The 19,350-nt window shown below is 39.9% G+C and overlaps 1 protein-coding gene across 1 annotated transcript in view; it reads right to left on the bottom strand.

Moving 5' to 3' along the window:
• Positions 1 to 793: 793 nt before the first annotated feature.
• Positions 794 to 19,350, bottom strand: part of UMODL1 (uromodulin like 1) — a 48,689-nt gene continuing 30,132 nt past the window's right edge. Inside the window, exons 11-20 of the mRNA XM_067466233.1 lie at positions 18,533 to 18,790; positions 17,454 to 17,566; positions 15,638 to 15,851; positions 14,059 to 14,196; positions 12,340 to 12,650; positions 6,180 to 6,322; positions 5,564 to 5,800; positions 3,450 to 3,609; positions 2,341 to 2,425; positions 794 to 978 (exon numbers count right to left, since the gene is read on the bottom strand). Of these exons, the coding sequence (XP_067322334.1) occupies positions 794 to 978; positions 2,341 to 2,425; positions 3,450 to 3,609; positions 5,564 to 5,800; positions 6,180 to 6,322; positions 12,340 to 12,650; positions 14,059 to 14,196; positions 15,638 to 15,851; positions 17,454 to 17,566; positions 18,533 to 18,790 (1,844 nt within the window). The remainder of the gene's footprint in view (positions 979 to 2,340; positions 2,426 to 3,449; positions 3,610 to 5,563; positions 5,801 to 6,179; positions 6,323 to 12,339; positions 12,651 to 14,058; positions 14,197 to 15,637; positions 15,852 to 17,453; positions 17,567 to 18,532; positions 18,791 to 19,350) is intronic.

Genomic DNA, 19,350 nt, shown 5'->3' with positions numbered 1-19,350 from the left:
AATGAGGAACAGTTTAGTTAGCTTAGAATAGGCTGAGGGTTTCCCTTCTCCCATGTCTCCTGTATAACAGTTGGAATGTGTCTATTTTGTTCTTCTTTCTGTGTTTCTGCTCTCATTTTGATTGGTTGTGTAGAAATGATACTTTGCTACTGCAAGCCTCTACTTTGACTTTACATCTTAGTATGTGCTGTGTGCTTTGAGATCTCTCTCTGCTTGTGTATCAGGAGAGATGTAGTGACTGAGTTTTCCCCTCCCTCTCTTTGAAACCTTAGAAGAGATGGGTGTTAGAGTAGCTCAGATCCAGTTATTTTCTATTAAGAAATGCAGTTACTACTTATTATTGTAAATAAACCTTTTGTGATTTTTTTAAAGACAAGAGTCTGCATCTTTGCCTGTCTAAGCTCTTAATGGCACTTCATGTTTTGCTAGCTGTGAGCGGAATGCTCAACTTTTAGTATCCTGTTTGTTTTTGGATGCTCTGCTATATTTTTGGGTAGTTTTCCCTTACATTCACAAGCAGGAGTACTGTCACCAATCACCATCTAACAGTCCACTCTGGGTTATATATTCATGCTTTGATGGAACTGATAAATATGACTTTTGTTATGTAGGTAACCTTTAGTGTATATACTGCTTCAAGAAAGGACTATACAACAATAATATTTATTTATGATATTTATGATTATTACAACCACTATATGGCAAACTTCTAAAAGTTCATTTAAAAGAATTGTATAAGGGTTCAAAATAATTCAGTGAGCAACAGAACTTACATGTATCAAAACTGAAATGTTCAGTCATAGAACACTTGGTAGTTAAAATTGTCAGACTTGATTTTGAAGTTGTAAGTGCCAGCCTTCCGTTGGTGTTGGCCAACCAAAAATCCTATGGTTCCCAGTGCAAGAACAAATATACCAAGCACAATTAGTATTATATACCCTGTTCCTAAACCAGGCACTTTTTCTTTTTTCAAATCATCTGAAACAAAAAAGGTGAAAATATGACCTTTGAGATCATATTAACTTTATATTATAACAGGTAAGTAAAACTATAATACCTAATCTCCAACCTTTCATTGATATTTTCACAGGGACTTTAACTAGCTGTATGTCATACAATGTGCAATAAAAACACTTGAAACAAGATTGTGCACTGTTTTGACTCTTGAGGATTTTAATATTATATCTTCAAACTAGTGAGCATTTGAAACCATAGTGTGGCACAAGGATCAATTGTCAGCTCTGGATGCAAAGACATTGCAAGCTGCTTCCTCTGATAGGACATCTACATAGCAAAATATTCCTTACAAATCTGCAACCTCTTCTTGTGTTTCTGTGTGAGAGAAAAATGCCAAAGAAAAAGAAGAAGAGGAGGAGGAAGAGAAAGAAGAGCAGCAGCAGCAGCAGCAGCAGCAGCAACAACAACAACAACAACAAGTTGGTACCCTGTTCAATAGTTACAAAATTATACGCTGGACTTACAATATCACAACAACTGGGGATTTACATTATTAATGACAATCTCTCTCTCTCTCTCTCTCTCTCTCTCTCTCTCACACACACACACACACACACACACACACAGGCTATTAATCTTTTCCTTCCTAATGTCCCATCCAGCAGTCCTTACAGACTACTCACCACTGGATCGTGACCCCCAAACCCTATCTTTTCAGCTTGGCAGTGCCCCAATGAAAGGGTTTCCAAGACAGAGCAAAGTGGGGTACTGGGAAATGATGTCTGCAACACTCTCAGTCATGAGGACACCATGATAGAAGCAACTGCAGAAGAACTCCAAGAGTCTATCCATTTATTTGCTCCCCATGCACACTGCAGCCATAAGGCCACAGCGGATGTCATTTCTCAGTGTCCTGATTTGCAGGCAGCACTTTGGAAACCTTTTGGTTGGGGCCATGACAGGCTGAAAAAACAGGACCTTGAAGGGACTGCATTTGAACAAAGATCCCAAAATGGAAAAAACTCTAGCAGCAGTTGAAAATGTTCTCAACAGGATTTCTTGATTTTTCAGGACACCCTTTCTCACTGATGATCAAAAATGTGTTCCCTTATCATGAACCAAGGAGTTAATTTCATATCTGTTGCAGGAAAACAGTGATACAAGTGGTTCACATAGACCACGCAAGCCATTTTTCTGACTTACCTCACAGTTTCTTCCCATTATTTTTATCATCCACCATTCCACTTACTGGTGAAACTGGCGAAGTGACTGGAAGATGCCTTGTAATGTTTATTTCATTCCACTGCTAATATGAAACCTATTCTCTCTCTTACACACAGGCTATTAATCTTTTCAATCCTAATGTCCTTACTGACTACTCACCACCGGATCTGCGTAGAGGTCCCCATGATGCCCTGGGCATTGCAATAGTTTCCCCACTCCTTTGAGAACGGAAACCACTGCAGCTCTGCAACAATAAATAGACATAGATTGGGTTTTTTTTTCTAATATGAAATATTTACATGCATTTGCCAAAATTACTGGGTAAATCCCCTTATAGGTTTGTCTTAGACCTCTTTTACACTATTTGTTTATTTCTTTATTTATTAATTTGCTGCATTTCTATACTGCTTTTCTCACCCCAGGATATCCCAGGATTTGATCCCAAGTTATCTGCCTTGAACTGGAGTGTATAAGTTTCCACTACAAGATAATGTGGGATCAGATCCTGGGATATAGGGAAGTTTAAAAGGGGTCTTAGAATCATCATAAGTCATAAATGACTTGCTGGCACACAATAACATTATGCCAAAAGATTGCAAATCCAGTCCTATGGGACAACTGCACACAATTATAGATTTCCATAACCTCTGACTGAAAGCCACTCAGAATTGTTAAGATATACTAAAAACGGGGTGAGTTCGCAACATCAACACCAAGATTGGAGTAGATATATGTGCTAAGAAAAAAACCTACTAGCTTTCATTCCTTAACAAAAGGGAGCTTCAGTAAGTATATGAAACAAAAGAAATGGTGTTAGAAGCAAAGGCATTTAAATGTCAGCATGGGTTTGCCACATGTGGTTTTCTACAGCACCCAAACAATCTCTTGTTGTGATTTTCTTTCTTCCTGGCAATTTGTCTGCTACAGTTTTGTTTTCCTGGACTTGTGCTTTGTTATCGACTTTCTTTCAGCATTGAATTAGATTGAATTTTTCATTTCAGTGTCAGGTTGCTTGCTTTCATTTTGGTTTTCATACAAGGCACTTCAAGTCAGTTTCCTGGCCTCTCATGTGATATCCACTGAAATAAATTCCCAATTGACGTACACAGAACTCACCTGTGATCACTTTTCATTTCCTCTGCATGAGTTTAACCCTGGCAGTTTAAGTGGAATCCTGCTATTATAACTGTCTAGTGTGAAAGGGCCTCTAATTAAGACTTTGATTAAGACTTTGATTTTCAAAATGGGCTTGTGGAGACACTCCTTACCGCTTTGCAAGTAGTCCCAGGTGTTTCCACACAAACATGGATTTTGCAATGTAAGTAAACTACTGAGTCATTGACAAAAGAAAAGATTTTCAGCTTAAACTGAGCTTTGTTCGATATCCCATTTGAAATCATGGTGGTGTGAGCATTTGGAACTGGACAGCTGAAAAAATAGAAATCGATTAAATAACTGGAGAGACATAAGAATCAACATCACCCACAAAATTATATTTCTTCTTATGGGAGTCCTCTAAAAATTATGATAATTTTCCAGGCAGTACATACTGAGAGCGGTGTCAATATACTTCAAGTGGAAGTTGCAGAATGATTTATAACAATAGCAATAACAATTCAATAATACGATGTACTTTGATTTTGTATCTTAATAATATTAATGAATTGCCACTTAAACAAAGCATCACACTATACTATCATGTATTTAGTTTTAAAGAAATATTTTAAATTTATTTACTATTTATCATGTCACATCCAAATATTAATTAATTAAACAATGGAAGGGATATCCTATACACAGATATTCCCAGTCTCTGTGGTAAGTTTTGTTTCATTGTTCATAATTTTTGGGCACTTGTTTCAAATGGATACATTTATGACACTTGACTCGACTGACCTGGGTGCATTTGCACATATTTTAGAAAGATAAATAATATTCTTTGCGCCTTTTTGAAACATGCTGTGCCATGAAATTCTTTTTTTTTTCTTTTACAGGATGTATTGCCAACACAGAAATGTTCAAATTTCCAATTGTTTCAATGCAGAATTAGGTAAAGATATGTTTAAAACTGCTGGAGCTCATTTATCACACTTTCCCAGTCTTCAGTCTCTTTTGCTTGTTGGAAACACTCAAAACATTTGAAGGTTCTGCTGTTAGACAGAGTACACCAATGTGGCGCTCATAACCTTGGCAGTGTGCTTTGAGTGCATATCATAATTAAAGCTTGAGAGATGTTACAACTTTTGGACTAAAACTTAGAATCTTCCAACTTAAACCTTATTTAGCCACGAACTTCTCCTCTTGTTCTTATTGAAAGGTTCTGAGACTGAAGTGCGGCAATTTGTGTAAAAAAGATAAAATACTGCCATTAAAAATGAATGGCTGTTACCAAATATAAAAAGGACAGTTCCAATCGGAAAACATCATAAGAGAAATGCATGTTTAGATATATCCATTCCTGGTGCATTACTCTGAGGGATGCATTGAAATATTGAGAAAGTGCAGACCTGCCAACCTGAAAGTATAGTTTCTAGTTGCTTTGTTTATTTATTTATATATTTTTGCAAGATGCACTCTGTTTTACTGTACTATCCATTGTGTACCCCCCCCCCCCCCCCCACACACACACACATACACACAAGTCTTCATCGGGAATGTATCCTTGTTCTTGTATTATAATGTCTGACTGAACATTAAAGCCCACTATCACCATCAAAGCTCAAATTTCCCAGTGATAGCAACATAAGCAAATCTGTGGGTTCTAAGAAGTCTTCTTGCTATTGAAAATTCATGGTCAGAGAATACAGCCTGTGGAGGAAGAGTGGTTCATCTCCACCAGCACCAAATGAAACAAGATCTACCATGTTTTCTGCCTCAAGAAAGGCAAGGTTTGGGAAATGTTTTTGTGGGAGGAGGTTGGATTGTGTCTGTCTGTGCCTCCAAGTGGACTGTGGATTTAGGAAAACACCATTTCATAGGAAAATTGTGTTTTCTTAGGGAAGGAATACTCAGAGGTAGTTCCTTCCTCTGAAATATAGTTTACAACAGCTGGTATTAATTGGTGGTCTTCTGTCCATTACTAACAAGGAATGACGCTGTTTAGTTTCCAAGATTAGACAGGATCTGATGCTTTTAAGCTTATCACAGCCACTTAAATACCATATCCAACATACATAATGGACACAAATTATCCTGACCTCCATCTCCAGATCTGTCATTTTCTTTACTCTTACATGACATACTACTAGTAGATACGGATTGCTTTTGTTGTTCACCAGACCCTTTTATGTCTGAATTCACTTTTCTTGGGAATGACACATAGTACTTTGCTGACCACATCTTAGCTAGTAACTTGAAACATTCTCATAAGAAAGATACTGACCTTGCATGTATAAAAGGAAATGATAGCTGATCCATTGAGTTATTAGTTGGAGTTGCCCAACATTCACCAACCACCACCTTGAGCTTAGTGTCTTCTGTCTGAATTCCCACCTCAATCATTATATCCTCACTAGCAGATATACTGAAATTTCTGGGAATTGGAGAATTTCCAATGAACAACTGCATTTCTGTTAAGAAATGTCCTGATCCGTGCAAATCCTCAAATATAGTATAAACCCTGCAAAGAAATCAGTCTAGATTAACAAAATTTAGTGCTCTTTTCCTCTTTCTTATGCATGCAAAATTGCAACATTACATCTAAATACTGCAAAAGGGCAATAATCCGGTTCCATTCTCAGCTTCAGGAATAGAATAATACAACCTTTTCCTCTTTTGCAGCCTAGAACACAAAGCATTGAAGAAAGTTACATACGAGTGAATTATTAAAACTATAGAAAGGTTCTTAGTTGGGAACAGGATTGTTTATAATTTAATTTCATCAGCAAATTCAAAGACTTATAGTTCTCTTCTATTTAAAATGTATTTTTTCACATGAATGATCACTATTATGTCTTTTGTTATTCTATTTGCTATTTATTTGTTGAGATTTTCTTTACCCTTCTGAAGTGTATCCAGTTGAAGTCAAGAGATCATTTGGAAACACACAATGAATTGGACTGGCAACCTTTAAATGGTGGATAGCACCCAGAGAAGACATATCATTTTGGAGAATTGTTTTTACTATGATATGTGTTGTATTCTGAAACATAAAGGAAAAAAGAACATAGTTTTTTATTTCATCCTTTTAGTTATTTTACTCTCTATTAACTATTTCCTTTGCTTAACAACATCTGTTGGTGTTGTGTGTCTTCATGTCATTTCCCACTTATGGCAGCCTTAAGGTGACTCTATCACAGGTTTTCTCAGCAATATTTGTTCAAACAGTTTTTGTCAATGCCTTCCTCTGACATCGTGACAAATGGGACTTGTCCAAGATCACCAGACCCTTTTATGTCTGAATTCACATTTCTTGAGAATGACAAATAGTACTTTGCTGAGCACATCTTAGCTAGTAACTTGAAACATTTTCATAAGAAAGATACTCACCTGGCATGTATAAAAGGAAATGATGGCTGATCCATTGAGTTATTAGTTGGAGTTGCCCAACATTCACCAACCACCACCTTGAGCTTACTGTCTTCTGTCTGAATTCCCACCTCAATCATTATATCCTCACCCAGTGAGTTTCCATGACCAAGTGAGGATTTAAACCTTGGTCTGGAAATCTAGCTCAACACTCAAACCACTCCACAGGTTGGCTTTTGTTTTTGTTTTTTTGTAATAACTGTTACCATTTTACAACTCAGTTTTGGAGTCTATACTGCTATTTCTGTATAAGGCTCAAGGAAATAAATGAAAGAGATAATAGTTTATTATAATAGTACGAACATCTATTGGATAGATTAAATATTGAATGAGTTATGAAAGCATTATAATTCAATCAACATGCGAGATATAGAATCACAGAGTTGGAGGAGAACTCGTGGGCCATCCAGTCCAACCCCCTGCCAAGAAGCAGGAAAATCGCATTCAAAGCACCCCCATCCAGCCTCTGTTTAAAAGTCTCCAAAGAAGGAGCCTCCACCACACTCTGAGAAAAAGAGTTCCACTGTTGAACAGCTCTCACAGTTAGGAAGTTCTTCCTAATGTTCTGGAGGAATCTCCTTTTCTGTAGTTTGAAGCCATTGTTCAGCATCCTAGTCTCCAGGGCAGCAGAAAACAAGCTTGCTCCCTCTTCCCTATGACTTCCCCTCACATATTTATACATGGCCATCACATCTCCTCTCAGCCTTCTCTTCTGCAGGCTAAACATGCCCAGCTCTTTAAGCTGCTCTTCGCTGGCATTGTTCTCCAGACCCTTGATCATTTTAGCTGCCTTCCTCTGTACACCTTCCAGCTTGTCAACATCTTCCTTCAATTGCGGTGCCCAGAATTGGACACAGTGTGATTCCAGGTGTGATCTGACCAAGGCAGAATAGAGGGGTAGCATGACTTCCCTGGATCTAGACAACATACTCCTATTTATGCAGGCCAAAATCCCATTGGCTTTTTAAGCTGCTGAATCACATTGTTGGCTTATGCTTAACTTGTTGACAACAAGGACTCCAAGACCCTTTTCACACATACTGCTATCAAAAAAGTATATGTGAGTATGTATGAAAGGTTATTTTCTTGAGGATACCATGTATACAGTTTTATTTCTTCTTTAATATATTTATATCTCAGACTACATCTGAAAATTCCAGATTGAGATATAATCCATAGAATAATTTAAAGCACTTTAAACTAAACAACAAATTCATCAAAATCAAATATAGCCCATTATTCAGCAGAATACTGTGAACAGCTAACTTGGTACTAAAACAACTGCAGTGTTATTGGAAAAGCTTGTTCAAGATCTATTTCTTGATTCCCTAAACAAGATATTCCTGTTGAAGCTGGGATTATAAGTCTGGAGTCCACAACAAATGTTTTAATAATGGTAGATCTAGCTGCTGGCAACGACTACCTTGCCGCTACCCTCTGATGTTTATCATCCCAGAATATTGGTTAATCTACCGCCATCGCATGAGATTTCCATCACCTCGTCTGTTAACCATCAACTCCGGAAAGACTGTGTTGACCATCTCTTGGCCCGATTACTGTGGCATCTCGTTGTTTCCAATTTCGGATAGAATTTTTAGATAGATTGTGTTGACCATCGCTTAATTCGTCTGTGTTGACCTCCTTTGATTGTGTGGACCATCCTTTTGATTGTGCTGACCATTCTTGTCTGTGTTGACCTCCTTTGACCTTGTTAACCATCATTGATTGTGCTGACCACCCTCATTGTGTTTGGTGCGGAGCATTCCATCAGCAGAGAACTTAAGAACTAATCGTTGTTTTGTCAACAAGCGAAGTGTATAATTATTGGTGTGATTCTAGCACTTTACCCGACCAGCACTTTAATTTACTACCTCTGTGGTAACTGGACCACTAACTTATTGATCCTCAGCACTTTAATTGTCTCAACCAACCATCTAGGTCCTCCATGACGCACTTTATTTTAGCACTTTAGAGCTGACTGATAAAGCCATTGCACTTTAGTTATTTATACCATCTTATATAATCCATCTGCACTTTAAGAACTTTAGTAAAACCTCTCCGACAGTGCTTAACGGCTCTCGCCACTCATGCCACTACCCTTTCCCTGGCATTTGTTAATTTGGCTGCTAATTGTTTATGGTGGAGAGAGGGAACGGAGTAGACCAGAGAGGCCCGAGTATAACAAAGCGGGAGTGGGAAATGGACGGAAGGCAGGACTATGGCAAATTGAAGCTGCAACATATCAAATAGTCAATAATGAACTGTATATTGACATTGAGGTTGCTGAATGCGTCATGGAGGAGGGAAGGGGTTCCGTTAGCCGGGGAGCCCCCATAGAAGTCGTGGTGGGGAGGGGGAGATACGGGAAAGGGAGACCCTTAATTCGGCCTAGGGAATGTGGAACAACATTCGTAATTCCAAATCGGTCTCCTGATATGGCAAGTTGGTGTAACCAGGATGGCGGTCCCTCCGAATTGAAAGTGGTGCTGTTGAACGCCAGATCTGTCAATGGTAAAACAACTTTCATCCAGGACCTAATCCTGGATGAACGGGCAGATCTGGCGTGCATCACGGAGACCTGGTTGGACGAAGCGGGAGGTGTAAATTTGACTCAGCTTTGTCCACCAGGTTTCTCTGTGCAGCACCAACCGAGATCCGGAGGGCGGGGAGGCGGAGTTGCAGTGGTCTATAGAGACTCCATTCCTCTGACCAGGGGCCTCATCCCGCAGTCAACAAATTTTGAATGCGTCCACCTGAGGGTGGGTGACCGGGACAGATTAGGGATTCTGTTAGTGTACCGTCCACCTCGCTGCACTACAGTCTCCCTGCCTGAGCCAGCGGGGGTGGTCTCGGACCTGGCATTGGAGTCCCAACGGCTGCTTGTGCTGGGGGACTTCAATGTCCACGCCGAGACCACCTTATTGGGAGCAGCTCAGGACTTCATGTCTACCATGGCAACCATGGGGCTGTCCCAACAGGTATCTGGCCCCACCCACAGTGCTGGACACACATTGGACTTGGTTTTCTGCCAGGGATGGGAGGAAGGTGGCGGTGTTGAGGAGTTATCCATCTCTCCGTTGCCATGGACTGACCACCACCTGGTCAGCTTTAGACTCACTGCACCCCCTAACCTCCGCAGAGGTGGAGGACCCATTAAGATGGTCCGCCCCAGAAGGCTTATGGATCCGGATGGATTCCTGACGGCTCTTGGGGAATTTCCTGCCACCTCGGTTGGTGATCCTGTCGATGCCCTGGTTGCTCTCTGGAATGGGGAGATGGCTAGGGCAATAGACACGATCGCTCCAGAACGTCCCCTCTCAAGTAGCCGAGCTAAACCAGCTCCTTGGTTCACCGAGGAGCTGGCAGCGTTGAAGCGAAAGAAGAGGGAACTAGAGAGCGTGTGGCGTTTGGATCCGAGCGAGCCAAATCGAACACGGTTTGTGTCCTTTTTAAGGGCATATGCCGCGGCAATAAAAGCCGCAAAGAAGACTTTCTTTGTGGCCACTATTGCGTCTGCAAAGAACCGTCCGGCTGAACTGTTCCGAGTTGTCAGAGGCCTGTTAAAACCCTCCATTCAGGATGGGTGCCCTGATGACTCGGCAGCTCGCTGTGAAGCCTTTGCTCAGTTCTTTGCAGACAAAGTCGCTTTGATCCGCTCTGGACTGGATACCATATTAACGGCAGTCTCTGAGGATGTAACACGAGCATCTGCTTGTCCGGTTTTGTTGGATTCATTTCAATTGGTTCAATCCGAGGATGTGGACAAGGTGCTTGGAGGAATGAGAGCTAACACATGCATCCTAGACCCCTGCCCATCCTGGCTTCTGAAGGAGGCCAGAGGGGGATTGGCCGAGTGGGTGAAGGTGGTGGTTAATGCCTCCCTTCGGGAAGGCAAAATTCCAGCCAGCTTAAAGCAAGCTGTGATAAAACCGCTGTTGAAAAAACCATCACTGGATCCCACTCAATTCGTCAACTATCGGCCTGTCTCCAATCTCCCCTTCTTGGACAAAGTCCTGGAACGTGTGGTGGCCTCACAACTCCAGGCATTCTTGGTAGACACGGATTATCTGGATCCGGCACAGTCTGGCTTTAGGCCGGGACATGGTACCGAGACAGCCTTGGTCGCCTTAGTGGATGATCTGCGCCGGGAGCTCGACAGGGGGAGTGTGTCCCTGTTGGTGCTGCTGGACCTCTCAGCAGCCTTCGATACCGTCGACCATGGTATCCTTCTGGGACGCCTCGCGGGGATGGGTCTTGGAGGTACTGTTCTGCAGTGGCTCCGCTCATTCCTCGAAGGTCGGTCTCAGAAGGTGTTATTGGGAGACTCCTGTTCAACCCCACAACCTTTGTCTTGTGGGGTTCCTCAGGGTTCAATACTGTCTCCCATGTTGTTTAACATCTACATGAAGCCGCTGGGTGAGATCATCCGGAGTTTCGGAGTGCGATGTCATCTGTACGCAGATGATGTCCAACTCTGTCACTCCTTCCCACCTGCTACTAAGGAGGCTGTCGAGGTCCTGAACCGGTGCTTGGCCGCTGTGACGGTCTGGATGGGGGCGAACAAATTGAAATTGAATCCAGACAAGACAGAGGTACTCCTGGTTAGTCGCAAGGCCGAACAGGGTATAGGGTTACAGCCTGTGTTGGACGGGGTCGCACTCCCCCTGAAGACGCAGGTTCGCAGTTTGGGTGTGATCCTGGACTCATCGCTGAGCCTGGAACCCCAGGTTTCGGCGGTGACCAGGGGAGCATTCGCACAGTTAAAACTCGTGCGCCAACTGCGACCGTACCTTGGGAAGTCTGACTTGGCCACGGTAGTCCACGCTCTGTTACATCCCGTCTTGATTACTGCAACGCTCTCTACGTGGGGTTGCCTTTGAAGACGGCCCAGAAGCTCCAATTAGTCCAACGGGCGGCAGCCATGATACTAACAGGAGCGGAGCGCAGGGAGCACACAACTCCTCTGCTGCACCAGCTCCATTGGCTGCCGATCTGCTACCGGGCTCAATTCAAAGTGCTGGCATTGGCCTTTAAAGCCCTAAACGGTTCTGGCCCAACCTACCTATCCAAACGTATCTCGGCCTATCAGCCCACCAGGACCCTAAGATCTTCTGGGGAGGCCCTGCTCTCTATCCCGCCTGCTTCACAGGTGCGGCTGGCGGGGACGAGAGAAAGGGCCTTTTCTGTGGTGGCCCCTCGGCTTTGGAACGCCCTTCCCATGGAGGTAAAATCAGCCCCCTCGCTGATGGTGTTTCGAAAAAGACTGAAGACCTGGATGTTCAAACAGGCATTTGGCTAATTCGGTACAATGAACTGATGACTAATGGATTGGTAATATGGACGATGAAATTGGATTATGATTTTAGTTAAGAGATGCACTGGATTATTATCGACGGGCCAATATTGTCTATTGTGTATGTTGTTTTTTATGGTTTTAACCTGAAGATTGTTGTTGTTTGTACTGTTGTAAACCGCGTTGAGTCGCCAATTTAGGCTGAGAAACGGCGGTATACAAGCACAGTAATAAATAAATAAATAATAAATAAATAATGTATATCAGTTTACCAATTATTCTTCCTATCTGCAATTGAATCCCATCAAACTTTCTCTTCACAAATCAAGGTGACTTACACTTTGGACTTCAGTTCCACATTCGTTCCATCCAGCCTGAAGCACAGCATGACTGGAATTACTTTGGCTTACATTGCAGTGAGGTCTTCCTAGATACAAAGACGACTCTGGAATTGATTGTTTCTGCAAGAAGGCCTTCTGGATGGTGATGAAAATTTTTTCAAGCTCACAAAACACATGGACTTCATTCGTAATCGAAAATGTAGTGAACGGCAAGGATGAGGCTTGAGGTGAATGATGGACTTTCACTATTGGTTCTGTTAATGCTTTATTCACTGTAGTGCTTGTGGTTGTATTCTCCAAACCTCTGGCTGTGAAGACAGAAGATGATAATGGTTCATGACTTGAAGTATATGGACAAGTCAAAGGCAAGACTGTGGTGCTTCATGCTTTTTTCTGTGTAGCCTCAGGATCGAGACTGGAACATAGTACTATAGAATGAGAGGGGAAAGAGTATTACCAATTGCATTTTGCAATTTATTTTCTTCCAGAGTAAAATACACATATCAGTAGTTAAAGAAACTGGGTGCTAATGGGAAATGCACACCAACCCACTGTGATGGTCAGGTCCAAAGAAATATTTTCAAGAGGACTGGAACCCAATTAACTTGGCAGTATCTTCACCTCTCTGGAATGCTGTTTGCTGCTTATGTTTCTTCTTGTCGGAAAAACCATATTGGGGCACAATGAAAAGCTATTTTTAGGGACCCTGTTTGGCTGGAGCAAATAAAGGCCATATTCACACAGTCTCAATTTCAGTAACTTTTCAAGGATCTCATCAAGAACAAAATGTTTGCTTTGTCTGAAAATGGCTATGTTATCCATCACAAAAGATTCACACACACACACACAAACAAACAAATCACAATTGTTAAATTATATTACTCTTTACTATTAGACAATTTCTTTCAGTTGCCTTGCTCTGGAAATCTTTTGTTGGATTGCTGCTGTGTCCCAACCCATACTCGTATCTCAACTGATGCAAATAAAACTTCAAAGTCTTATTTATACATGAACTGTAAATTTATATGACTAAGATGCATCTGGATCACCACTATGAAATGATATCAAGATTTAAAGCCAGTGCAGGCTACTCTGAAGATCAGGGTTTGATTCCTCACTCTATCACAGAAAACCACTGGGAAAGTTTGGGTGAGTCACATGCTCTCAGTCCCAGAAAATCATGTGATAGGTTTCCTTTGAGATTGCCATAATTCAGAAACAACTTGAAGGTAAAAATGTGTTGTCAAAGACTTTCATGGCCAGAATCACTGGGTTACTGTGAGTTTTCAGGGCTGTATGGCCATGTTCCAGAAGCATTCTCTCCTGATGTTTTACCCATATCTGTGGCAGTCACATGGATGTCTGGCATATATGTGGGTGAAACATCAGGAGAGAATGCTTCTGGAATATGGCCATATAGCCTGGAAAACTCACAGAAACCTACTTGAAAGTACTCAACAACAGCAATGACAAACTAGAATGAGAACAAAATAATAAAATGCAAGCATCCTTTTCTGATCAGGCAAGATTACACTGCTAATCTACTGTAAGTTTATACGTAATTAGCCAATTCAAATAGTTCAAGCTGATTGAAATATATGACATACACAACACTTTAAATGTGCACTGGAGTTCTGCCCATAGCAAATACAATATGGCAATTTTATGACTAAATCACATCTGGAAAGAAATGAAAAAAAGAATATTGAACATTGCCTTCACAAATTCTCCCGGGTCTTTCAGCATTTACATTGATAAATCCTTCTTTGCAGTTGCATTCATATGAGCCATAAGTATTATAGCAAGATGCATCAGGAGAACAATCAGTTTCTTCTCTTGCACACTCATCATAATCTATTTAAAAAAAATAAAATAAGAATAATGCAACAGAAAATTCCATAAAGACACCAAAAGGACATTTTGCACAGTGTCAAGTATCAATAACTTGGACAATGGAATAGAGGGCATGCTTATCATGGGCAAACAAACTGAAACTTAACTCAGACAAAACAGATGTGTTCCTGGTCAGTCAGCAGGCAGATCAGGGAATAGGGATCGAGCCTGTGATGGACAGGGTTACACTCCCCCTGAAAACACAGGTTCACAGTTTGGGGCTCCTCTTGGACTCAGCGCTGAACCTGGAAGCTCAGGTATATGTGGTGGCAAGGAGGGCCCCATCTGGATTACTGTAATGTGCTCTACGTGGAGCTGCCTTTGAAGAGTGTTCAACGTGCGCTCTACGTGGAGCTGTAGCCAGATTGCTAACTGGGGCTGGCTACAGGGAGTGGACAATCCACTGACTGCAGTTTGTTTCCGGATAGAATTCAAAGTGCTGGTTATGACCCCTATATGGCTCAGGTTCAGGTTATTTGGCTGACTGCACCTCCCTCTATGAACCTACCCGGGCCCTGAGATCTTCAAGAGAGGTGCTTCTCTCGGTCCCACCTCCATCTTAAACTCAGTTGGTGGGAACGAGAGAATGGGCTTTCTGTCTCAGTGGCTACCCTTCAACTCTGGATCTCCCTACCCAGAATGGTCCTATCTCTGCTGTCCTTTCGGTGGCAGGCTAAACCCTTATTCAGGCAGGCTTTTAAGATGAAGTCAAGAGATGCTGTGATTTTAACTTGAATATGCATTTAATATGGTTTTTAACTATGAATTTTTAATACTGTTCATATTTAATTCTGTTTTAATGTTTGTATATTTGTATATTTTTAATTGTGTATTACGGCTTTCATGTTAAGCCGCTTTGAGTCTCCTTTGTGGAGAGAAAAAGCGTATATAAATAATAATTATAATAATTATTATAACAACAACAATAATAAAAGCGTATATAAATAATAATAATAATAATTATTATTATTATTATTATTATTATAACAACACAAAATTGGGATATTGACACTGCAGAGGACAGGATCAGAATCCAAAATGATGTTAACAGATTAGAGTGCTGGTCCAAAACGGAAAAAAAATTCAATTTCAACATGGAAAAAATGTATGATGATACACTTAGGCAATGAAAATGAAACATATGAATATAGGATGGGTGATACCTGACTTGAAAACAGTCCACGTGATAAGGATCTAGCAGTCTGAATATGAATCAATATATTCATAATCATTGATAGTGCTATATTTTTGGTCAAACATCTACTATTTTAACTGTGAGATTGTGGACCATGTGTTAATTTGTGAAACAAACAGGAAGAAGCTCAGTGAAAATAATAAAGGTTTACAAATGATGACAAGAAGCAAGATCTAATCATTTCGATGGAATAAATTACCAACTTACCATGTATAGAGAGACTATTGTTATCAACGCTCAAATGAAGATTGTTTTGTAAAGCATCAAGAAAAGAGCAGGTAATATTGTTTGCGTCCATTTCTGTTGGAATCAGGAGACTGAAGTTTATCACAATACTTCCATTGGAAATATTCATTATCAACATTTTAATCATACCAGCATCCATTTTCTGAAGAGTGTTATGAGGCAAAGATGTGCGTACCTGTTATCAACAAAGAATGTGGGTACTGTTTGAATATGCATATTAAGAATGAATTGAACTTTACAGTTTGTAGGCAGCATGATTCTTAGAGAAATATCAAAATTTCATGATTTAGTCACAGAATTACAGAAAATTCAGGAAACATGGTAATCCTACACTAGAAAAATTAGCCAGTAATCAACTATACCTTCAGTTACCCTTCAAACTGACTGAATTAGAACAGTTATTCCTTTATTTATTTTTTAAAGTACAGAATACTTTGAATTGAGCAGTTTCTCACAGGCACAGTGGGTTTAAATAATTCTCAACTCTCTCCTTTTGAGAAATATTGTTGCATGAATGTGAGATAACATAAAAATATATTCTGTTCTTCACAATATGAATTCACTAAATACAACACAAGAAGGATGATGACCATTGGTCCCACTTCTGAATCAGTTCATTCAACAAAAAAACCCAATAATACATGTAGATCTGTACCAAAGTAGAATCTATATTCACAGTCAAAAACCTCACATCTATACACAAAACCCAACCTGTTCAGTCTTTTAAGAACAAGTATAATAAATAAGTAAAACTTTATTTGTACCCCACCACCATCTCCCCGAAGGGACTCGAAGTACAGGGGCACAAAGCACTCAAGGTGCCACACATAAAAGAGATTTACATATCATCAAAACAATACAAAATTTGACTGAATACAAACAATGGATATTGTCAATCAATAAAATATTTTTTTACAAGTTATAAAACACAGTAATTCCTGTGGATCATTCGGTTTCTTTAAACACGAGCTAAAGTGCCAAACAACAATGGTCGACGTCATCACATGACTATAGTACATTACTCCAGGTAAAAGGTCCAGGTAAATAGCCATATTTTTAGGCTCAAATGGAAGGTTTGGAGATTTAGAGCTAATCCAATCTCTTTATGGAGGGCATTCCAAAGCCAGGGAGCCACCACCGAGAACTTTCTTAAATTCTGATGTAAAGAAAAGGGGGACTATACCTCTTCTACTACAACATATGATTTTCAGGTCTGGCTTCTTTCCAGGTCTGGCCCAAAATCAGAATGAAAATTTGGCCAGACCTGCTACCTTTTCCCCCCTATGTATCTAACCTTGAGATCTGCGGGGGAGGCCCTTCTCTCGGTCCCACCACCGTCACAGGTGCAGTTGATGGGGACAAGACAGAGGGCCTTACTTCTGGGGTACAATGTTCAGAATCTTTCAGAGAGCATGGTTAGTGATCATGGTGGCTGGGTATAAATTGCTGTCCATCATGTTCTTGCTACTGGATTACCATTCACCTTCCCAACAGTATAACCAACAGATTATGAGTTCAAGTCCTAGAGTCTGTCAATTTTATGTAGTGAATTTTAATCTGCATTTAACCTGTGCGTATATTTTGATATGTATTTTAATAGTGTTTTGTTTTATCTCACCATGTTTTACCCTGCCTCAAGCTGCAAAGAGAATCGGGTAATAAATTATTATTATTATTATTATTATTATTATTATTATTATTATTTTCAAAATGATACCGCACACTCACAGAATTATGCATTAGAAAACTAAATTTCCCCTCTTTTCTCCATACTCACCTCAGTGAGAAACAACTGTGTAAGATTTTGGAATTCTTCACTACTTGAATTGCTGAGCTCTGGTCTATAGTTCATATTTGATATCTTTACTGTCCCATTAAATTTCTGGATAGCTGAAAGTTAGTTAGTAAAAAGGTCAGGATTATTAGTTATTATTATTAGTTATGTTTATTTATACCCCACTTTTTCTCTCCACAAGGAGAGTTATAAAGATGTTGATCAGATCACAGTTTTCAAGCACGAAGCAATGTTACTTTCAGACTGAAGTTGGTATCGGATTGGTTATGCTCAACTAAACTACAGGCAGTCCCCAAATTACAAACATCTGACTTACAAACTACTCATAGTTAAGAATGGGGATGAGACAACAGGAAGTGTGAGAAATCTACACCTCAGAAGGGAAAGTCTCTCCTGAAAGAGTTATTATGGGAAAAGCTTCCCTACTGAAGCTTTTCACCAATCCGTGTTCCCACAACAAGACAACTGTTTTCAAAATCCAATTATCACAGGGACAGAAAATGAGGTAAAATTTTCTGAACAGGGGTACAGACAAAAACAAACCCCACAGGGGTATTAACCCTCCCCTATGCTACATACACATACACACGCGCACACACATACACATATATGGAATTACACTTTAAAAAGTACTTATTCCTACTTACAAACAAATTCAGCTTAAGAACAAGTTTACAGAACCTATCTTGTTCGTAACTTGGGGATTGTCTGTGCATCCATTCAATGAACTGTTGAATGGTGAGTGAATATGTAAATAAATAAAATTGATTAAATGACTTTACACAGTCCCAACTAGGATTTAGGCCAGAATGCATTATTAGTCTATTCTGCCCCATTTAGGGATGAGACAGAAGTTATCGATCTGACATCATTGGTTTCAGAATGTGTATTCCACAGATATACAGTAAACATGGAAAGACCCTCATATGATCTATGCAACAAAATATTGATTGTACTAAAGGTCTGCCAATATTTAATAGTTCTTTATGAATATAAAGAGTTGTTCTTTATTTTATGGACTTTTAGGGAACTAGATTTTTCAAACGAACCCCTTTTTTTACCTGTCTTTACTTTGCGCTGTATTGGTTTACTTTTCTTTCCACAAACCTCCACTTGAAGCTTAACAGTGTACAAAATCCCAGGATTTAATCTGGAAAAAGTCACGTTGCTGCTCTGGCTTTTAACCTCCTGTAGAAGCTTCTTTCCCTCAAAGACTGAAAACTGGAAAGTAGAATTCAGTGGAAAAATTGTGGTCCAGGCAACATGAAAGCTGGTGCTGGTTACATTGGAAAAAACTATTTTTCCAGCTTGGAGAGACACTAGAAAAATAGAGAGAGATAATATTTCAATCTTCAAGAGAGGAAAACAAACCTAATGTTTTGTTGTTACATTATTTATTGCTTTTTTTAAAAAAAAGAAGAAGCTTCAGACACTATTGTGAGCTGCTTGCAAAATGTTCAATACAGGGATAGTTTTTAATACTTGACCGAAAGCAGAGTTTAGAGATTATTCCAATAAAGTACCACTCACTAACACTAATTGTCAATGATTACACAAAGAGTTTATCAATGTATTGACAATAACTTTTCAATGACTAAAAATGAGTAAAATAATGTAGCTCTCTTCAAAGTAAGATTTTGCGGAAGTTAATTTTATTAATGCTGTAGAATTGTACTATTAATCATGTCTTTGTTACAACCCTCATTACTTCAAAAATCTGAAAGACATGACAAGCAAAATAGCTATTTTTATTGTACTACAGTCAACCCTCCATATTTGCAGGTTTGACTTTTATGCCTTTGATTATTCATGGATTTGATTAAAATGCTCTGCCAGAAGTTTACCATAGAGGACCTAAAGATTCCTAAAGAAGCGTTCT

Source organism: Anolis sagrei, chromosome 3 (genome assembly GCF_037176765.1).
Source record: "Anolis sagrei isolate rAnoSag1 chromosome 3, rAnoSag1.mat, whole genome shotgun sequence".
NCBI classification, from domain to species: domain Eukaryota; kingdom Metazoa; phylum Chordata; class Lepidosauria; order Squamata; family Dactyloidae; genus Anolis; species Anolis sagrei.
This window is presented reverse-complemented; position numbering and strand designations above follow the sequence as displayed.